At 48.6% G+C, this 23566-nt stretch overlaps 1 protein-coding gene across 1 annotated transcript in view; it reads right to left on the bottom strand.

The window, feature by feature from the left end:
- RTN4RL2 (reticulon 4 receptor like 2) overlaps positions 1–23475 on the bottom strand; it is a 32223-nt gene extending 8748 nt beyond the window's left edge. The window contains exons 1-2 of the mRNA XM_075288355.1: positions 23445–23475; positions 17512–18008 (exon numbers count right to left, since the gene is read on the bottom strand). Of these exons, the coding sequence (XP_075144456.1) occupies positions 17512–18008; positions 23445–23475 (528 nt within the window). The remainder of the gene's footprint in view (positions 1–17511; positions 18009–23444) is intronic.
- Positions 23476–23566: the final 91 nt, after the last annotated feature.

A 23566-nucleotide genomic window follows, 5' to 3' on the forward strand; every position in this document is an offset into this window, starting at 1 on the left:
GTCTCCACACACCTGTATGGTTGTCTCTCCCTAAGGAGTGACAATATCCCCTTAACCAGGAAGTTTGTGGCAGGAAATGCCAGGCAGTGTGTGTGAGTCTATAGCTGGGGCTAGGAGTCCTGCTTTTGTGAGTCTCCTGCTCCATGTTGTTTAGTGGCACCAAAAGTAGCCTGTGTTTCAAACCCAAGCGAAAACTATGTCTGTGGAAAATTTCACGCAAATCCATCAAGGCGTTTTAGCGTGATTGAGGAACAAACATCCTGTCCACTATGGGGCATAATACTGTGTGCAGGGGCCACTATGGGACATAATACTGTGTGCAGGGGCCACTATGGGACATAATACTGTGTGCGGGGTCACTATGGGACATAATACTGTGTGCAGGGGCCACTATGGGACATAATACTGTGTGCGGGGTCACTATGGGGACATAATACTGTGTGCAGGGGTCACTATGGGACATAATACTGTGTGCAGGGGCCACTATGGGACATAATACTGTGTGCAGGGGCCACTATGGGGACATAATACTGTGTGCAGGGGTCACTATGGGACATAATACTGTGTGCAGGGGTCACTATGGGACATAATACTGTGTGCAGGGGCCACTATGGGGCATAATACTGTGTGCAGGGGCCTCTATGGGACATAATACAGTGTGCGGGGTCACTATGGGGACATAATACTGTGTGCAGGGGTCACTATGGGACATAATACTGTGTGCAGGGGCCACTATGGGACATAATACTGTGTGCAGGGGCCACTATGGGGACATAATACTGTGTGCAGGGGCCACTATGGGACATAATACTGTGTGCAGGGGCCACTATGGGGTATAATACTGTGTGCAGGGGTCACTATGGGACATAATACTGTGTGCAGGGGCCACTATGGGGTATAATACTGTGTGCAGGGGCCACTATGGGACATAATACTGTGTGCAGGGGCCACTATGGGGACATAATACTGTGTGCAGGGGCCACTATGGGGCATAATACTGTGTGCAGGGGCCACTATGGGGGATAATACTGTGTGCAGGGGCCACTATGGGGGATAATACTGTGTGCAGGGGCCACTATGGGACATAATACTGTGTGCAGGGGCCACTATGGGACATAATACTGTGTGCAGGGGCCACTATGGGACATAATACTGTGTGCAGGGGCCACTATGGGACATAATACTGTGTGCAGGGGCCACTATGGGGGATAATACTGTGTGCAGGGGCCACTATGGGACATAATACTGTGTGCAGGAGCCACTATGGGGGATAATACTGTGTGCAGGGGCCACTATGGGGTATAATACTGTGTGCAGGAGCCACTATGGGACATAATACTGTGTGCAGGGGCCACTATGGGACATAATACTGTGTGCAGGGGTCACTATGGGACATAATACTGTGTGCAGGGGCCACTATGGGGTATAATACTGTGTGCAGGGGCCACTATGGGACATAATACTGTGTGCAGGGGCCACTATGGGGACATAATACTGTGTGCTGGGGCTACTATGGGACATAATACTGTGTGCAGGGGCCACTATGGGGTATAATACTGTGTGCAGGGGCCACTATGGGACATAATACTGTGTGCAGGGGCCACTATGGGACATAATACTGTGTGCAGGGACCACTATGGGACATAATACTGTGTGCAGGGACCACTATGGGACATAATAGAGCACGCAGGATTGCGGAGGAGGGGGTCGGTTGAGGTCTTCGGCGTCGGTCGTGGGGGCATGTCAAAAGTTCGCCACGGGGCCCCTCCATTCCTAGTTACGCCACTGTATATAAGTGTATAAATATAAAACATACATGAATATATATATAAGATAAAATCTTCTTGTACCGTGTTCGCCACGGATATGATAAAAACCTGCCCGCACATACTGACTACGGATAAAATAAAGATCCCGAACTCTGATGGACACTACAAGATCCCAGGTAACTTCACCTGCAGCCACCGCATGTAGTGTATGTGATATTGTGTACTGAGTGTCCTGAGGGCCTGTATGTAGGTGAGACAGGACAGTCACTGAGGATGAGGAGGAACTCACACAGACATACGATTAGAGAGCAGAGACTGGACCTCCCGGGGCCAAAACACTTCTGCAATGAAAATCATACTATGGCCCAGGATATGAAGATCCTGGTACTGAGAGGGAATTTCAGAAACAGAAAGGATCGCTGCATATGGGAGATTAAACTCATGATGACCTTCAACACTCTCCAAAAGGGGTTAAATCAGGCCCAGGGTTTTATGACCTTTTACAACCACTAAACAACAGGTCACTGATCAAAGAAGCCACAAACCCAGAGAACTTTCCTGTGAACTGATAGATATGATTTACTGTTTATTTACATGTTCTGTTTCCATCTATTTTGCATCTAACACCGCACTCCTCTGTATATATATATATATATATATATATATATATATATATACACTCACCGGCCACTTTATTAGGTACACCTGTCCAACTGCTCGTTAACACTTAATTTCTAATCAGCCAATCACATGGCGGCAACTCAGTGCATTTAGGCATGTAGACATGGTCAAGACAATCTCCTGCAGTTCAAACCGAGCATCAGTATGGGGAAGAAAGGTGATGTGAGTGCCTTTGAACGTGGCATGGTTGTTGGTGCCAGAAGGGCTGGTCTGAGTATTTCAGAAACTGCTGATCTACTGGGATTTTCACGCACAACCATCTCTAGGGTTTACAGAGAATGGTCCGAAAAAGAAAAAACATCCAGTGAGCGGCAGTTCTGTGGGGGGCGGAAATGCGTTGTTGATGCCAGAGGTCAGAGGAGAATGGCCAGACTGGTTTGAGCTGATAGAAAGGCAACAGTGACTCAAATAGCCACCCGTTACAACCAAGGTAGCCAGAAGAGCATCTCTGAACGCCGCACAGTACGTCCAACTTTGAGGCTACAGATGGGCTACAGCAGCAGAAGACCACACCGGGGGCCACTCCTTTCAGCTAAGAACAGGAAACTGAGGCTACAATTTGCACAAGCTCATCGAAATTGGACAATTGAAGATTGGAAAAACGTTGCCTGGTCTGATGAGTCTCGATTTCTGCTGCGACATTCGGATGGTAGGGTCAGAATTTGGCGTCAACAACATGAAAGCATGGATCCATCCTGCCTTGTATCGGTAACGGTTCAGGCTGGTGGTGGTGGTGTCATGGTGTGGGGAATATTTTCTTGGCACTCTTTGGGCCCCTTGGTACCAATTGAGCATCGTTACAACGCCAAAGCCTACCTGAGTATTGTTGCTGACCATGTCCATCCCTTTATGAGCACAATGTACCCAACATCTGATGGCTACTTTCAGCAGGATAATGCAATGCCATGTCATAAAGCTGGAATCATCTCAGACTGGTTTCTTGAACATGACAATGAGTTCACTGTACTCCAATGGCCTCCACAGTCACCAGATCTCAATCCAATAGAGGAGCATCTTTGGGATGTGGTGGAACGGGAGATTCGCATCATGGATGTGCAGCCGACAAATCTGCGACTGCAACTGTGTGATGCCATCATGTCAATATGGAGCAAAATCTCTGAGGAATGCTTCCAGCACCTTGTTGTATCTATGCCACGAAGAATGGAGGCAGTTCTGAAGGCAAAAGGGGGTCCAACCCGTTACTAGCATGGTGTACCTAATAAAGTGGCCGGTGAGTGTATATATATATATATATATATATATATATATATATATATATATATATATATATATATATACCTAACTCCAGACATTGTGTTATACCATCCTGATGAAGGGACCTCTATAGAGTCTTGAAAGCTCGATATGTCATCAAAAAATTAGCCATTAAAAAAGGTATCAACTACTGAGGACTTCTCTCAAAAATTTCTTTCATGAATATATATATATAGAAGTTATAAAACAGATAGAGAAGTTATCAGGTCCAAAATCTCCCCCCCCCACCTCCATAAGATTGGTGCTGTGTAGAGGCCTTTATAGGAGCAGATACATATACAGAGATCGTCACCTGGTCTGCTGACCAGTCTGCAAGTGCACTGGGGGCGGGGCCTGATTGACCACATTTACATACATACAGTACAAGTCTATGGGTCGTATTAATGAAGTTCGTCCATTTTCTCGCTGTTAAATTGATGTTAAAAAGCGACATCAGAAAACTGAGGAACAATACGTGACCCACAGATGGAAACCGGGCACTAGGAAGTGATAGGTGCATGTGTTGTCCTTTCTGGCCATCTTCTAGCCATCTTCCTAGGGTCATGGTGTGGACTATAGTAGTATATACTGTATATAACACTGCATGTCCCGCTCTTATTGTTATGATGGAGAATTTTCTAGCTCATCAGGTCATTAAATATGAATCAGCGACTGACTTTGTGTCTTACACACGACGGAAACTCGAGCGCTGTTTCCACTTGACTTATTTATTACATGTAACGCAATCCGCCTCAGCACTGGAGCTGAACTGTCTGGACTGGGCCGGATTGGTGACCTTGTTATATATATGGACCCATTCTATACCGTAGAGCCTTGTGTATAGGTGACAGTCCAGGGGAATAACACTGTCATAGTAACTATATAGAAGTGTTATATAACTCTATATCCATGATATTACTGTAAGCAGCCTCATCCTGAGACACAACTGTCACCAATGTCCACCAAATGTCCACCATGTCCCCAATGTCCTCCATGTCCCCATTGTCCACCATGTCCCCAATGTCCACAATCTGCACAATGTCTGCCATGTCCCCAATGTCCACCATGTCCACAATGTGCACAATGTCCGCCATGTCCCCAATGTCCGCCATGTCCCCAATGTCCACCATGTCCCCAATGTCCTCCATGTCCACAATGTCCACCATGTCCCCAATGTCTGCCATGTCCCCAATGTCCACCATATCCCAAATGTCCTCCATGTCACCAATGTCCACCATGTCCCTAGTGTCCTCCATATCCCCAATGTCAACCATGTCCCCCATGTCTGCCTTGTCCCCAATGTCCTCCATATCCTCATTGTCCACCACGTCCCCAATGTGCTCCATGTCCGCCATGTCCCCAATGTCCTCCATGTCCCCAATGTCCTCCATGTCCCCAATGTCCGCCATGTCCCCAATATCCCCCAAAGCTGCAATGTCCACCATGTCCCCAATGTCCGCCATGTCCCCAATGTCTGCTATGTCCCCAATGTCCGCCATGTCCCCAATATCCCCCATATCCGCAATGTCCACCTTGTCCCCAATGTCTGACGTCAGAATACGGAGACCCCAGGAAAATCTTTCATGCTCAAAAAATGATGTTTTATTTAATAAAAGTAGAAAAACATAAAGAAACAATATAAATCTGGTTTAGTCGTAATCGTAGTGACATCCTCCCCCCCCTGTATACAGCCGCCATGTCATATATAATGCAGAGGGGGCGCCATAACATGCAGGAAATGATGAGAGAATGTGTGTGTGTGTGTGTGGGGGGGGGGGGACGTGCACAATACAATGGAGCCGAGACGCAGAAGGTCAGGCAGTCTCCATCATCTGTCCTACTGGAAGACAAGAACCTGCTGGAAACAAGACCAAAGTAGGTCAATAACACACAAATCCCAAACCGTGAGAGGCAGCCAGGAATACAGGACGGAGTAGGGTATGGGGGAAAAGCAGACTCTCACCCAGAACACAACTCCCACCACTTCCAATCCAGCTCCTGAGACCGCACAACTCCAACGAAACTCTCCTACAAGACTGGGCGAGGCGAGGACTGAAGCTAGCAGTGAGCCGTATACAGACCCTGGAAAGACCTGATAGTTTGGCGACCATTCCACACACCTGAAGCCGCATCTACTGAGACACAAAGCCAGCTCAAGTATATACTGAGGCCAAGACCCAACCACTATCTCAACAGCTCAGTGGCCAAGAGAATGACCAAAGAACCACAGAACACCGGCTCAAATCCCCAGACGAACTCCACCAGGAATACGTGACTGTTTTATAAACAACTCAGATCCTGACCCCTCTGATTTAGAGGATTGAGTACATCCTGGGCCAATCACTGGCCTATGCTAAATGGTGGAGAGTGTGAGCCTAGCAGCCAAGAGGTCCAACCCCTGAGGAGCGTATCCACTGCAGTCCCTCATGAAGAGGACCAACTTGCCCAGCAGTCTAGAAACAGCCGTGAAGATAAGCTGTAGGCCGCCATAGAGGGAGGAAGTGTGCCAAACAATGGAGGAAGTTGAGGTTGTGAAACCTACCGACCAGTACTCGCTCATCTCCAGGTATCTCACCTACCAACCAGGACTCGCTCATCTCCAGGTAACTCACCTACCAACCAGGACTCGCTCATCTTCAGGTATCTCACCTACCAACCAGGACTCGCTCATCTCCAGGTAACTCACCTACCAACCAGGACTCGCTCATCTCCAGGTAACTCACCTACCAACCAGGACTCGCTCATCTCCAGGTAACTCACCTACCAACCAGGACTCGCTCATCTTCAGGTATCTCACCTACCAACCAGGACTCGCTCATCTCCAGGTATCTCACCTACCAACCAGGACTCGCTCATCTCCAGGTATCTCACCTACCAACCAGGACTCGCTCATCTCCAGGTATCTCACCTACCAACCAGGACTCGCTCATCTCCAGGTATCTCACCTACCAACCAGGACTCGCTCATCTCCAGGTATCTCACCTACCAACCAGGACTCGCTCATCTCCAGGTAACTCACCTACCAACCAGGACTCGCTTATCTCCAGGTAACTTACCTACCAACCAGGACTCGCTCATCTCCAGGTATCTCACCTACCAACCAGGACTCGCTCATCTCCAGGTATCTCACCTACCAACCAGGACTTGCTCATCTCCAGTTAACTCACCTACCAACCAGGACTTGCTCATCTCCAGGTAACTCACCTACCAACCAGGACTCGCTCATCTCCAGGTATCTCACCTACCAACCAGGACTCGCTCATCTCCAGGTATCTCACCTACCAACCAGGACTCGCTCATCTCCAGGTATCTCACCTACCAACCAGGACTCGCTTATCTCCAGGTATCTCACCTACCAACCAGGACTCGCTCATCTCCAGGTATCTCACCTACCAACCAGGACTTGCTCATCTCCAGGTAACTTACCTACCAACCAGGACTCGCTTATCTCCAGGTATCTCACCTACCAACCAGGACTCGCTCATCTCCAGGTATCTCACCTACCAACCAGGACTTGCTCATCTCCAGGTAACTCACCTACCAACCAGGACTTGCTCATCTCCAGGTAACTCACCTACCAACCAGGACTTGCTCATCTCCAGGTAACTCACCTACCAACCAGGACTCGCTCATCTCCAGGTATCTCACCTACCAACCAGGACTCGCTCATCTCCAGGTATCTCACCTACCAACCAGGACTCGCTCATCTCCAGGTATCTCACCTACCAACCAGGACTCGCTCATCTCCAGGTATCTCACCTACCAACCAGGACTCGCTCATCTCCAGGTAACTCACCTACCAACCAGGACTCGCTTATCTCCAGGTAACTTACCTACCAACCAGGACTCGCTCATCTCCAGGTATCTCACCTACCAACCAGGACTCGCTCATCTCCAGGTATCTCACCTACCAACCAGGACTTGCTCATCTCCAGTTAACTCACCTACCAACCAGGACTTGCTCATCTCCAGGTAACTCACCTACCAACCAGGACTCGCTCATCTCCAGGTATCTCACCTACCAACCAGGACTCGCTCATCTCCAGGTATCTCACCTACCAACCAGGACTCGCTCATCTCCAGGTATCTCACCTACCAACCAGGACTCGCTTATCTCCAGGTATCTCACCTACCAACCAGGACTCGCTCATCTCCAGGTATCTCACCTACCAACCAGGACTCGCTCATCTCCAGGTATCTCACCTACCAACCAGGACTTGCTCATCTCCAGTTAACTCACCTACCAACCAGGACTTGCTCATCTCCAGGTAACTCACCTACCAACCAGGACTCGCTCATCTCCAGGTATCTCACCTACCAACCAGGACTCGCTCATCTCCAGGTATCTCACCTACCAACCAGGACTCGCTCATCTCCAGGTATCTCACCTACCAACCAGGACTCGCTTATCTCCAGGTATCTCACCTACCAACCAGGACTCGCTTATCTCCAGGTATCTCACCTACCAACCAGGACTCGCTCATCTCCAGGTATCTCACCTACCAACCAGGACTTGCTCATCTCCAGGTAACTTACCTACCAACCAGGACTCGCTTATCTCCAGGTATCTCACCTACCAACCAGGACTCGCTCATCTCCAGGTATCTCACCTACCAACCAGGACTTGCTCATCTCCAGGTAACTCACCTACCAACCAGGACTTGCTCATCTCCAGGTAACTCACCTACCAACCAGGACTTGCTCATCTCCAGGTAACTCACCTACCAACCAGGACTCGCTCATCTCCAGGTATCTCACCTACCAACCAGGACTCGCTCATCTCCAGGTATCTCACCTACCAACCAGGACTCGCTCATCTCCAGGTATCTCACCTACCAACCAGGACTCGCTCATCTCCAGGTATCTCACCTACCAACCAGGACTCGCTCATCTCCAGGTATCTCACCTACCAACCAGGACTCGCTCATCTCCAGGTATCTCACCTACCAACCAGGACTCGCTCATCTCCAGGTATCTCACCTACCAACCAGGACTCGCTCATCTCCAGGTATCTCACCTACCAACCAGAACTTGCTCATCTCCAGGTATCTCACCTACCAACCAGGACTTGCTCATCTCCATTGATCTCGGTTCCTAGGACTTGCGTATACATGGAGAGAAGGTCTTCTCGTTTAGGAAGGTGACCGGTACAAGACTGCCATTAACATTGGGGATGGTCACTATGAATATTTCATGGTGGCCTTTGGCCTCTGTAATGCCCCATGGTCTTTAAAGAGCTTTTCAATGGCATGCGCCAGGATTTACCGGGATTCATTGTCACAGGTCAAGGTCTAGAGATGGATCCAGAAACTAATGACAACCCTGAGCTGGCCTTGTCTGCAGAGACTCCAAGTAATACCGAGGCTCATTGGCTTCACCATCGTCTACAGATTTGTCCCTGACTTCTCATCACTCTTGGCCCCAGAGATTGTTCTGACCAGAAATGCTATAACCTGGATCCTGGAGGAGACATCTCTTGCACCACTCCGCACCATCCTGTTACAAGACAGCTATTTTTGGAAGTAGATGCCTCATCCCTCGGTACTGGCGCTCTTGTGGGGTTTTTCACCAAAATCTCTTACTGAAAAAAACAATTCCATTAATAATAGGGATTTATTCTCTACCGAGCTCGCCCTGGAAGATGCAGATATCACCCACTGAATATTTTTACTGATCATAACAACTTGACGTACTTGCAGACAGCACAGTCCCTGAATCTCTGCCAGACCAGATGGGCGCTCATAGAGTGCGCACGTCAGCTCTTTCTGATTCTTAAAGGGCCAGCTTGTCCACCAGTCAAAGAGTCCCCAGCCAATCCCAGCTAGTCCCTTCCTTTAAAGATCTGCTCATCCCTCGGCTTGGTGCCTGAGAAAAGGTCATAGCTTACTAGTTCTTGTCCTAAGGTGGATTCATATTCTGCATGTTTGACCCCAACTTGTAAATCGGACTGGGCCTCTGCTTACACATCTGACCATGGCCAATCTCTGCTACCAGCTTTGGTCTCTGACTATACACAAGCTCTGCCTGCTAAGATCTCAGCCTAAACCAAACTACTCTCTTGTTTGACCACCTGATTCCAGGTCTTAGGCCGACTGTCACGTACTTCAGGATCACTACAAGATATAGCGATATGGTGGTCTCCATGCAATGAGGTCCAATCCCTGTATAGGGGTTAAAGAGTAAAGACCAACTTTAGATCACTTAGACAATGCCCTTAAAAGTGGCCTAAAGACAAACTGGTTAGGTGACACACTCCGTCCACATCCACTGATCGTATCTCCAGGGAAATCCAAAACCTGCTCTAAACCAGCTTGTGGACTGGTGTCAGCAGAACCAGCTCAGGATTAATGCTGGGAAGACCAAGGAGATGGTGGTAGACTTTAGTAAACGGAGAAGTGCTCCCACCCCGGTGGAGATCTAGGGGATGGGCAGTGAGATAGTCAAGACCTATAAGTACCTGGGTGCGCTCCCCAATAATAAGCTGGACTGGGCCGATCACCTGGAGGCACTGCACAGAAAGGGCCACAGCGGGCTCTACCTGCTCAGGAGGCTGAGGGTCTGTGGGGGTCCAGGGGCCACTTCTTAGGGCCTGTGGGGTCCAGGGGCCACTTCTTAGGGCGTTTTCCATCTTCTTCGGAGTGGCCTGCTGGGGGAACAGTATACCAGCCAGGGACAGGAATAGACTTGTCAGGCTGGTTAGAAGGGCCAGCTCTGTCCTGGGGAGCCCCCTGGGCCCAGTACAGGTGGTGAGTGACAGAAGGATACTGTCCGTGGTGACCTCCATGCTGGAGAACAAATCCCACCCCTTGTATGAGACATGATAGCACCGGGCAGTACTGTAAGTGACCGACTGCTTCACCCTAAGTGTGAGAAGGAGCTATCGCAGGTCCTTCCTTCCAACCGCAACCAGGCTGTATAATCTACATCAAACCAAGCGAAGACACTCCGCACAGAGAACTAAATGACCAGGAAGTCTTCCTTCTTTCTTCTCTTCCTTAGCTGCTATGGACTCCTAGTATATCTTCTCAGTATATGTGTGTCTATTCCTGTAATATATTACTGTGTATTATCCTGTATCTGTATTACTAGGCTGCTGTAACATACTGAGTATCCCCACTGTGGGACTATTAAAGGATTATCTTATCTTATCTTAATGCCCCCTCCCTTTCTAGCTTACTGTATTATACAAAGGCCATCAACGTGTTTTCTTCTCCAGATTCCCCAACACTATCTCTCCATAGTCATCAACAATCCTACCATTCTATGGGGCTCTAGAGGTTGTGTTTAGAGGTTAGGGGATAGAATTGACCCATCACATCCCTTACATCTGTAAGACGTGGTCCACTGGAGACCAACATTGTCCCACACAACCCATGAAACACGAGAGTTATCTCTCTGTGAACGTCAAGACATAGTGACGTAACCCCATCGTAGGCAAACCTGAGATGGATCTCTGAATAGCATTGTTCCATATGGATTGTATCCCAGAAAGGATCGTTCCTCTTGTCAGAAGGTTCATCTATTTCTATATACCTCGGCCGAAGTTTTGTGTCCTCTGAGACATCGGTGTTGGCTCCTCCATGGCCGCATCTTTGGCCAAACCTATATACTATAATAGTTCTAATATCTATACTAGACCTTCTAATTCCAGACCAGTCATCTCATCTCCTTATCCTCACATTGACTTGTGGAAATCCCGTCCTGTTGTAAGATCTAATATCTACAGGATCATTCTTGGTCTTAGATATTCCAGTTGGGTTCCATCTTGATCTCTACGGCAGATGGATGACACCATGTGATGTAGAGACCAGGGTTGTCTATCTGCACCTGGGTTAGGAGCCATGTCTATGTAAGCCAGTCATAGTGGAATTGTGTTTTTACAAGGAGCATCATGGTGTGATCTCATCTAATGGAAAAGAGAAGTGGGCGGCATCGGGGGGGAGGGAGGATTAGGAGATGAAGACAAGATGTTAACCTGTTATAGAAGCTTCCTCTTGAGGGATTTCAGTTTACAAGCTGTTAGGTTTCGAGTCAAGAATTTAGGGTCTCTAGGGTTCGGCATTCAGGAGCTGTCGAATTTATGGGCTCTAGTGTCAAGAATTTATGGGCTCCGAGGTTCAGCATTTAGGGACTGTCATGTTTAGGGGCTCGAGAGTGAACAATTTAGGGCTCTAAGGTTTAGCGCTTAGGGGAAATCTAGAGTTACAAAATGTCTGAGCTTTAGGGTTAATAATTGGGTCATGTCTAGAGTTTAGGGGCTCCAGCATTTAGGGTACGTAGGGTTTAGAGGGTTGTTTATCATTCATGAGCTTTCTGGTTTAGACTTTAGGAGGTCTCGAGTCATTTAGAGGTTTTAGGGTTTAGGAACTGTAGTGTTTATATTTTAGGTCAAGGGCTCTAGAGTCAAAAATTTAGGCTCGGTAGGATTTGGAGGGTTTATTGTTCACGAGCTGTAATGCTTAGACTTTAGGGGTTCTACAGTCAATAATATAGGGACTCTGGGGCTTAGAGCTTAGGGCAGGGGTGGGCAATTAATTTTCCCATGGGGCCACATGAGAAATTGTAACTGTTCTAGAGGGCCATGCGCGTCGCGGAAAAATTAGCTCCACCCACTTCTCTGCTGACTCTGCCCATTCTCAATCATTTTTCCATGTGCCCCACAAAGTAAAATCCTCCTACAGTCACCCTAACATTATACCCCCCCCCCCCCACACACACATTGTAACGTTTCCCTCCAAATGTCCCACAGTATTAAGTCCCTCTCCTGGTGCCCCAGTATAAACCAGTAGAAACTAGAGGGGACATTAAACTGGGGCAGATGGAGGGAGACATTAAACTGGGGGAAACTAGAGGCAGACATGTCCCCCTGCAGCTACCCCCCATGGTTTAATATCCTCCTCCTTCTGTCCCCTAGTTTAATGTCCCCCCTCCTTGTGCATTCAGTTTAACTGCCCCCCTACATCTGCCCCTAGTTCCCCCCTCTTGATCACACATGCTGTCTCTTCTCTGTTTAACATCCAGCAGCCTCCATTGCCGGCAGCTTGCAGGAAGCGCACAGTCCCGCGTGTGGCTCCGCCCACTAACGAGTCATAGCCTATCCTGGTGATAGGCTGTGATGACATCATCACAGGTCCTTCAAAAACCTTCCACTAGCTATGCGGGCCGGATAGAAGCAGTCAGAGGGCCGGACGTGGCCCGCGGGCCGCACATTGCCCAGGTCTGGCTTAGGGGGTGTTGGGCTTAGAGTTTATGAGCACTAAAGTCAAGAATTTAGGGTCTCCAAAGTGTAGAGTCTAGGGTTTTAAACTTAAGAATTTAGGATTTGTCAGGTTTAGAGTTTAGTAGAGATGAGCGAGTAGTATTCGATCGAGAAGATATTGGATAGAATACTACGGTATTCGAAATACTCGTACTCGATCGAGTACCACTCGCTATTCGAATGGAAAAGTTCGATGCAGAACCAGCATTGATTGGCCGAATGCTATACAGTTGGCCAATCAACGCTGGTTCTTCTCCTACCTTTAGAAGTCTTGTCCATGCAGCATCCCCACGGCGTCTTCCGGCTCTTCATTCACTCTGCCAGGCATCGCTTGTAGTGCGGGCATGCGCAGTCGGCTCTGCCCAGGCCCGATGCCTGGCAGAGTGAATTCAGAGCCGGAAGACACCGCGGGGACGCTGCACGGAGAAGACTTCTCGGAGGATCCAGCCCGACCCTCACTCGTGGACTTGGTATGTGTAATTTTATCGAAAGTTGCCTACCCCTGAAACGAGCATTTTCCCCCCATAGACTATAATAGGGTTCGATATTCGATTTGAGTAGTCGAATATTGAGGGGCTACTCGAAACGAATATCGAACCTCGGACATTTTACTGTTCGCTCATCTCTAGAGTTTAGCAATGTCCAGAGTGAAGAATTTCGGGGCTTTAGGGTTTAGTATTTAGGATCCGGTGTAGAATTTCGGGGCTTTAGGGTTTAGTATTTAGGATCCGGTGTAGAATTTCGGGGCTTTAGGGTTTAGTATTTAGGATCTGTTGTAGAGTTTAGGGGCTTTGGAGTGAATAATTTAAGGTCTCCAGGTCAGGTATTTAGAGAAGACTTTATGGGCTCCGGTGTTCCCAGTTTGGGTGATATATGGCTTTGTGTTTGGGGTCTCTAGGGTTTAGCATGTAGGGACTGTTTATAGTTTAGGGGCCACGGGATATGGTTTGTGGACCCCGGGGTTACAGTTTAGGGGCTGCAGGGTTTAAGGTCTCTCGTTTTTAGTGTTAACAGCTTGTGGTGCAATGTGAAGAATCGCGGTGAGACCTTTAAGGAAATGAAAGCCCGTTCGTCCAAGAAAGTAAAACACGAAGAAGCCGAAACTCGATGTAAACCGGAAAAAGAAGAAGAACAATACAGAAGGAAGAACTCTCCTCAGTTTTGTACTGTTGAATATTGGAGCCTGTATATCCTATATATATCCTATATAACTGCACTATATACCTTATACTATAGATCATCTGATGGATTGGAAATGTATGAGTTATAGTTATATTCCTGTATATGGGTTCTATAGATATATATTTCACACTAAGAGAATTAGACTAAATATTGATTCCTGATATACTTGTATTATTATCCCACATATGTATGTCAGTATATTCAGCCTACACAGAATAAAACGCACAACCACATAACAGGCAACTGTGGGGACCATTGTCAGATACCAAGCTCTCTCCAAACTAATACCAGCCCCGGCAACAATGCTGCAGGAGCCAAAAGTCACAGGTCTACGACTGGTTTGGTTTTGGATGAACAGCATTGTGATGCAGTGGATGAGCGGAGTTGTGTTGCAGTGGATGAGGAGTGTTGTGTTGCAGTAGATGAGGAGCATTGTGATGCAGTGGATGAGGAGCATTGTGTTACAGTGGATGAGGAGCGTCATGTTGCAGTGGATGAGCAGAGGTGTGTTGCAGTGGTCGGATAAGGAGTGCTGTGTTGCAGTGGATGAGTGGAGTTGTGTTGCAGTGGTCGGATAAGGAGTGCTGTGTTGCAGTGGATGAGTGGAGTTGTGTTGCAGTGGCTGAGCAGAGTTGTGTTGTAGTGGATGAGCGGAGTTGTGTTGCAGTGGCTGAGCAGAGTTGTGTTGTAGTGGATGAGCGGAGTTGTGTTACAGTGGATGAGGAGCGTCATGTTGCAGTGGATGAGGAGCGTCATGTTGCAGTGGATGAGCAGAGGTGTGTTGCAGTGGTCGGATAAGGAGTGCTGTGTTGCAGTGGATGAGTGGAGTTGTGTTGCAGTGGTCGGATAAGGAGTGCTGTGTTGCAGTGGATGAGTGGAGTTGTGTTGCAGTGGCTGAGCAGAGTTGTGTTGTAGTGGATGAGCGGAGTTGTGTTGCAGTGGCTGAGCAGAGTTGTGTTGTAGTGGATGAGCGGAGTTGTGTTGCAGTGGATGAGGAGTGTTGTGTTGCAGTGGATGAGCGGAGTTGTGGTGACGTGGATGAACGGTGTTGTGTTGCAGTGGATGAACGGACTTGTGTTGCAGTGGATGAGGAGTGTTGTGTTGCAGTGGATGAGCGGAGTTGTGGTGCCGTGGATGAGCGGAGTTGTGGTGACGTGGATGAACGGTGTTGTGTTGCAGTGGATGAGCGGAGTTGTGGTGCCGTGGATGAGCGGAGTTGGGTTGCAGTAGATGAGCAGAGTTGTGTTGCAGTGGATGAGCGGAGTTGTGGTGACGTGGATGAACGGTGTTGTGTTGCAGTGGATGAGGAGTGTTGTGTTGCAGTGGATGAGCGGAGTTGTGGTGACGTGGATGAACGGTGTTGTGTTGCAGTGGATGAGGAGTGTTGTGTTGCAGTGGATGAGCGGAGTTGTGGTGACGTGGATGAACGGTGTTGTGTTGCAGTGGATGAGGAGTGTTGTGTTGCAGTGGATGAGCGGAGTTGTGGTGACGTGGATGAACGGTGTTGTGTTGCAGTGGATGAGGAGTGTTGTGTTGCAGTGGATGAGCGGAGTTGTGGTGACGTGGATGAACGGTGTTGTGTTGCAGTGGATGAGGAGTGTTGTGTTGCAGTGGATAAGCGGAGTTGTGGTGACGTGGATGAACGGTGTTGTGTTGCAGTGGATGAGCGGAGTTGTGGTGACGTGGATGAACGGTGTTGTGTTGCAGTGGATGAACGGACTTGTGTTGCAGTGGATGAGGAGTGTTGTGTTGCAGTGGATGAGCGGAGTTGTGGTGCCGTGGATGAGCGGAGTTGTGGTGACGTGGATGAACGGTGTTGTGTTGCAGTGGATGAGGAGTGTTGTGTTGCAGTGGATGAGCGGAGTTGTGGTGCCGTGGATGAGCGGAGTTGGGTTGCAGTAGATGAGCAGAGTTGTGTTGCAGTGGATGAGCGGAGTTGTGGTGACGTGGATGAACGGTGTTGTGTTGCAGTGGATGAGGAGTGTTGTGTTGCAGTGGATGAGCGGAGTTGTGGTGACGTGGATGAACGGTGTTGTGTTGCAGTGGATGAGGAGTGTTGTGTTGCAGTGGATAAGCGGAGTTGTGGTGACGTGGATGAACGGTGTTGTGTTGCAGTGGATGAGCGGACTTGTGTTGCAGTAGATGAGCAGAGTTGTGTTGCAGTGGATGAGCAGCGTTGTGTTGCAGTGGATGAGCGGAGTTGTGATCCATAACATGATGTCTTCACTGTCAAAGGCTCTTTGGGAAGGTATGTGAAGGGGTTAAACTGATCCAAACTGGTCACATGTCGCAGTGAAAATTGTGAAAAAGTATTTTTTGTGTGTGACCCGGGAGCTCATCCCCCTCCCCCCTCCTCGTATCTGATCTATGACTGTAAACCATCAGGCGCTCTTACTCTCTGCACTCTCTGCAATAGGAATATTAAGCCCTATCCCATTATCCAAGCTTCACCCCTGACCTGCAGCCTGACAAACATGGAAGGACTCCGCAGTGTCACTTGTGATAACAGGCTCGGGACTTCAGATCATCCAGTGCAGTGTCCTCGTTATTCTTAATGGAGTGCAATGGGCTGGTACAAGGGGAGTCCTCATAAACACAGAAGGGGACAACCTACAGGTAATGGGTTACTCCATAGACAGGGACCCATCAACAAATATCAAAGATGAAGTGGCAGGGGCATAGCTATGGGGGTGCAAAGGTTACTCCGGGGAGCCCCCAAAGGTCTCTCTGACACATACAATATAACAAAATTCTAGATAGCACAAGGTAAGTTGGGGCTCTACTACAGATCCTGCATTGGAGCCCAGGAGCTTCGGGTTATACGTCTGCACCAGTAACCATCTATACCTGCACCAGTATCCATCTATATCTGCACCAGTAACCATCTATATCTGCACCAGTAACCATACTCTGTCACCTACGTCGCCATGTACAGTAATGGCCGCCCCAACAAGGACATTAAGGTCTATGTCAATGCATGCAAAATATAACAGAGCATCTTCAATAACTCTTCACCACCAACTCCAACTCTTTGCAGTCTTCACTAGATAATGCATCACTGATTCTGGCACAGTTGGATTATTTTCTCTGGCCCCCAGTGTTGGAGGCCAACACTAATAACATTGATTACTCAGTAATGGTGGGGCCTAGAGAAAGGCTCTTCGTCTCAGGGTCCTTACTCTGTTCTCTGCTGTTTGGTTGACAGATTGGTGAAGACTATGATATTGACAACCCTATAGGTGAACACTTAGGAGACCATTCATCGAAACCACCACATCAGCTCATGGCTTCACCCAACCCTCAGATATAAAGAAGTTTTGGTTCCTCAAGAAGACTGCACTGAAAAGACATAAACGTGCAACTCACCGGCAGGCCTGTCAGGCGGTTGTGTTGCAGGTAGAGGTAGCGCAACGAGTGGAGGCCTCGGAACAACTCGCCAGGTAGTCGGTGGATATTGCACTGATACAGGTGTAGGGACAGCAGAGACGTGAGCCCACTGAAGGTGTCCGGCTGAAGTGGTGGCAATGTGGGATTCTTGCCTAGATCGAGCTCCTCCAAGTGCTCCAAACCTTGGAACGTCCCGGGACGCAAGACGGAGATGTGGTTAGAGAAAAGCCAAAGGATGGACGTGAATGGAGAAAATAGCCCCGGGCCCAGGTCGGAGATCTGGTTGTTCTGAAGGAAAACTCTTCGTGCCTGACTGGGCAGAGGGGAAGGAACGCGGGACAGGTTGTGTGACTGACAGCTGGCTGTAGGGGGTGAGGGGTAACACGTACAAAGGGAGGGGCAAGGGGAAAGGGAAAAGGGGTAAGAAAGTGAGAGGGGAAGGAGGAGGAGAAAACCAAGGAGGTACTGGAGGGAGCCTAGGACAGGTGGAGGAGGAAGAGCGGAGAGAAGAGAAGAAAATACAAATTAATACAGGTTTATATATACAATAAGCATCAACACAACCTAGACCATTACAATACAGGCAGACAGCGCCAATGCAGAACTTCAGTTTGACTCCTCCGTCCAACATTGGACCGAGACTCCTTATACCCAGTAGAGAAAATGATTCTAAATGTAATGTAATGTAAATGTACGTCACTATAACCTGCAACGCCAGAGGTCTGAAATCCACAGCGTAGCGCCCGGCCTCTACGTAACCTCTGCAGTCACATAGTCACACCTTATTAGCGCCAAATGGGGTGGTCTTTCACTAGACTGTTGAGGCCCATGACTGTGTCAGAGCCCAGTGTCACCACAGGCAGCTGTAACGGATTACCATACCTCCCAACTTTTGAAGAACTGAAAGAGGGACAAAATGTGCGGCGCATGTAGTGCGCAGCTGCAAATTTAGCCCCACCCACTTTTGTGTTGACTCCGCCCACTCGTTAATTTTTCATGTGCCCGCACACAGTATAATCCTCCTACAGTCACCCGTAAATTATATGTCCCCCCTCTATCTCTCCCCCAGTTTCATATACACCCTTCATCTGCCCCCAGTTTCATGTCCCCTCCATCTCTGCCCCCAGTTTCATGTCCCCTCCATCTCTGCCCCCAGTGTCATGTCCCTCCATCTCTGCCCCCAGATTCATGTCCCTCCATCTCTGCCCCCAGATTCATTTCCCCCCATTTCTGTCCCCAGTTTCATGTCCCCCATCTCTGCCCCTAGATTCATGTCCCTCCATCTCTGCCCCCAGATTCATGTTCCCCCCATTTCTGTTCCCAGTTTCATGTCCCCCATCTCTGCCCCCAGTGTCATGTCCCTCCATCTCTGCCCCCAGATTCATTTCCCCCCATTTCTGTCCCCAGTTTCATGTCCCCCATCTCTGCCCCCAGATTCATGTCCCCTCCATCTCTGCCCCCAGATTCATGTTCCCCCCATTTCTGCCCCCAGTGTCATGTCCCTCCATCTCTGCCCCCAGATTCATTTCCCCCCATTTCTGTCCCCAGTTTCATGTCCCCCATCTCTGCCCCCAGATTCATGTCCCCTCCATCTCTGCCCCCAGATTCATGTCCCTCCATCTCTGCCCCCAGATTCATGTCCCCTCCATCTCTGCCCCCAGATTCATGTCCCCTCCATCTCTGCCCCCAGATTCATGTCCCCTCATCTCTGCCCCCAGATTCATGTTCCCCCCATTTCTGTCCCCAGATTCATGTCCCCACATCTCTGCCCCCAGTGTCATGCCGTCCTCTCCTTCATCTGCTCCCAGATTCACGTTCCACCTCCACATTAAACTTACCTTCTCCTCCACTCCCTTGCTGCTCTCTGCGCGCCTCTCTCGCTGACACATATGCGGCTGAAGCGAGGAACTGACCTGTGTCAGCTCCTTCCTTCAGCTGCATGTGTCAGCGAGAGAGGCGCGCAGCGGCGAAGTGAGGAGCTGACCTGTGTCAGCTCCTTGCTTCAGCCGCATATGTGTTCAACTCAGATCTGCGTCCTCTGGACGCAGATCTGAGTTGAAATCGGGACATACCTCCCTCCAACTGGGACCACGGGACATGTCACCAAATCGTGACTGTCCCGCGGAAATCGGGATGGTTGGAGGTATCATCAGTGGCAGATCAGTAGGACCCCCACCCGCCAGCTGACCCCAGCACTGGAACTAGACAGTAGACTATAGGCTATTACTACAGATCAGCCACCATGCCAATAAGCAGCTAATCAGTGGAGGTGCGAGATGACGGACCCCACTGGTGGACCAAAGGAAGGTACTTTGCATTAGTGCACTTACTGAGTCCTCGATCTAAGTTTGGAGGAGGGAATTATATTGGAGGGAGTTATATTGGATACTGTCTTCCCAATAAAAGTGTCACCAGAATCTGCATGGTTCTGGTGACAGTAACCTATCTATCTGCAGGACTGGGGTGATATACTGGTTCTGGTGACAGTAACCTATCTATCTGCAGGGCTGGGGTGATATACTGGTTCTGGTGACAGTAACCTATCTATCTGCAGGGCTGGGGTGATATGCTGGTTCTGGTGACAGTAACCTATCTATCTGCAGGGCTGGGGTGATATGCTGGTTCTGGTGACAGTAACCTATCTATCTGCAGGGCAGGGGTGATATGCTGGGTCTGGTGACAGTAACCTATTTATCTGCAGGGCTGGGGTGATATGCTGGTTCTGGTGACAGTAACCTATTTATCTGCAGGGCTGGGGTGATATGCTGGTTCTGGTGACAGTAACCTATCTATCTGCAGGGCTGGGGTGATATGCTGGTTCTGGTGACAGTAACCTATCTATCTGCAGGGCTGGGGTGATATGCTGGTTCTGGTGACAGTAACCTATCTATCTGCAGGGCTGGGGTGATATGCTGGTTCTGGTGACAGTAACCTATCTATCTGCAGGACTGGGGTGATATGCTGGGTCTGGTGACAGTAACCTATCTATCTGCAGGGCTGGGGTGATATGCTGGGTCTGGTGACAGTAACCTATCTATCTGCAGGGCTGGGGTGATATGCTGGTTCTGGTGACAGTAACCTATCTATCTGCAGGGCTGGGGTGATATGCTGGGTCTGGTGACAGTAACCTATCTATCTGCAGGGCTGGGGTGATATGCTGGTTCTGGTGACAGTAACCTATCTATCTGCAGGGCTGGGGTGATATACTGGTTCCGGTGACAGTAACCTATCTATCTGCAGGTCTGGGGTGATATGCTAGTTCTGGTGACAGTAACCTATCTATCTGCAGGACTGGGGTGATATGCTGGTTCTGGTGACAGTAACCTATCTATCTGCAGGGCTGGGGTGATATGCTGGGTCTGGTGACAGTAACCTATCTATCTGCAGGGCTGGGGTGATATGCTGGGTCTGGTGACAGTAACCTATCTATCTGCAGGGCTGGGGTGATATGCTGGGTCTGGTGACAGTAACCTATCTATCTGCAGTATTGGGGTGATACGCTGGTTCTGGTGACACTAACCTATCTATCTGCAGGACTGGGGTGATATGCTGGGTCTATGCTCCCTATAGCAGCTGCTGAGTGACTCGGGCACGTTCTCTATGGCCGTCAGCTCCTCATTCACACGGGTCCTAGTGATCACTATCAGACAATCTTTCCAGCATTTCCTGCCTCTTCTCCCCCAGTCGCAGCCGTTTTGCACCTTTAGTATAAAGTTCCCTGGCTGATGATAGGCCCAGTGTCCGGAGGCTGCAGGTAAAGTATAGGGGGAGATACATGTAGGACTGATGCGGGGTCCGTGTCCTTAGCACTGTTGCAGTGTCAGGACACGTTTGGCACTGAAATCTATTTTTGGGGTAAATGTTTTTGACGGGAAAAAAAATGAATGAAAACAGAAAGTGATTTTTCCTCCCAAATCCTAAACTCTGGACCTTTGTGCTAAATAAACCGTCAGAAACCAGTCCGTGTCCTACAAATGGAAAGAAGGATGGCAACGGCCTGGAACACAGGATCCTGAAAGGGTTAAGCGATGACCACTAGTCATGGGAACTGATCATGGCTTTGATATTTGATGTGACGCTCGGCGCCTCGTGTACCCGGGGACTGTAATGGCGTCTGCCCGGGATCTGGCGCGCCAATAGTTTTGACATCAACAACAGAACAGAAGCGAAGAGTTTGGGATTATGGAGAATAAATGAGTCTAATGAACCAGCCAACCAGGGGTTAAATATATAAGTGACCGACATGAGGGGGGGGGGGGTGTCTAAGAGTATATCACATGTAACAATGGTGGTGCATGGACAGGAATGGAGTGACACTGCCGGAACGTAGACGTAGGATTATCCTATATATATAATATATATACACACACATACTTACACACACATATACACTTACATGCCTACACACATATATGTAGTCTATATACATATACACACATACATACAGAGACACACATACATATACATATATACACACACAACATATATACCACACACGTACCTACACATTCACACGCATACATACAAACACATACATAAACATATATACATGCACCTCACAACATACATACCACACACACATATACGCTCACATGCCTACACACATATATATATACATATACACACACATACACACACATATATACATACAGAGACACACATACATATACATATATACATACATGACCATATATACACACACACAACATACATACAACACACATACCTACACACACATATACACCCAGATATGCACACACATACAGTACACTCACACACATGTGCACACACATACCTACACACATATATATATATATATATATATATATATATATATACACTTACACATGCACTACATATATGCACACGTATACACACACACACACATACACGCATATATACACATTCTCACCACACACACATACCTACACACACATATATACATACACTTACACATGCACCACACATACACTCACACATATAGACATACACACATGTGCACACACATACACACACACATACATACACATACACACACACATACACATACATACACATACACACACATACACACACACATACATACACATACACACACACATACATACACATACACACATACACACACATACATACACACACACACACATACATACACACACACATACACGCACATACATACACATACACACACATACACACGTACACATACACACACATACACACATACATACATACACACACATACACACACATACATACACATACACACATACACACACATACATACACACACACACACATACATACACACACACATACACGCACATACATACACATACACACACATACACACGTACACATACACACACATACACACACACACACACACACACACACACACACACACAACAATCCTTTACTTTTGGGGTGTTTGTTCCGTAATGAGACATTCCTCATGTTGTGACCCTAGAACTTCTTCCCTCCTGACTACTCTGCCCTTGTGGTGAGGACGCGACCGCCCAGGAGACGACATTTCATTTCCCAACTCTGAACCTTTGCTTGTCATAGACTAAAGAAACTGAAGCCACTGCTATGAAATATTCATCTCCTCGTCCGCTCACCTGCTCTGGTCCCATCTCCAGGTATCTTATTAGACTTTACACTTTACAAACCCCCCCCAATAAGAAGCCCCCCCCCCACACACACACAGGTCTACCCCTCCGGCTGTAGCGGTGCTGTCACCCAGGTCTCCTATTGTGTCTCCTAATCCCACCGCTCGCCCACCCACCCACAATAAAGTTCAGTCTTCGCCACCTCCTGAGACGACTTTCTTCAGTATTTCTTATAAGCAGCGAGACCTCCTCCTGAGACCCCCTAACTGTCTGACCGTTCCCCAAGGTGTCCCTTACCTCGCAGGGGGATCTCGCAGTCTCTTCGCATCCTTGTCTCTGGATTGACTAGAAGATCCAGAGAGCTGAGGAGGATGTGACAGAGCGGGAGGGAGTGAGGGTGGAGGGAGCAGCGTGTACAA

This window comes from Leptodactylus fuscus, chromosome 10 (assembly GCF_031893055.1).
Source record: "Leptodactylus fuscus isolate aLepFus1 chromosome 10, aLepFus1.hap2, whole genome shotgun sequence".
In the NCBI taxonomy this organism is placed as follows: domain Eukaryota; kingdom Metazoa; phylum Chordata; class Amphibia; order Anura; family Leptodactylidae; genus Leptodactylus; species Leptodactylus fuscus.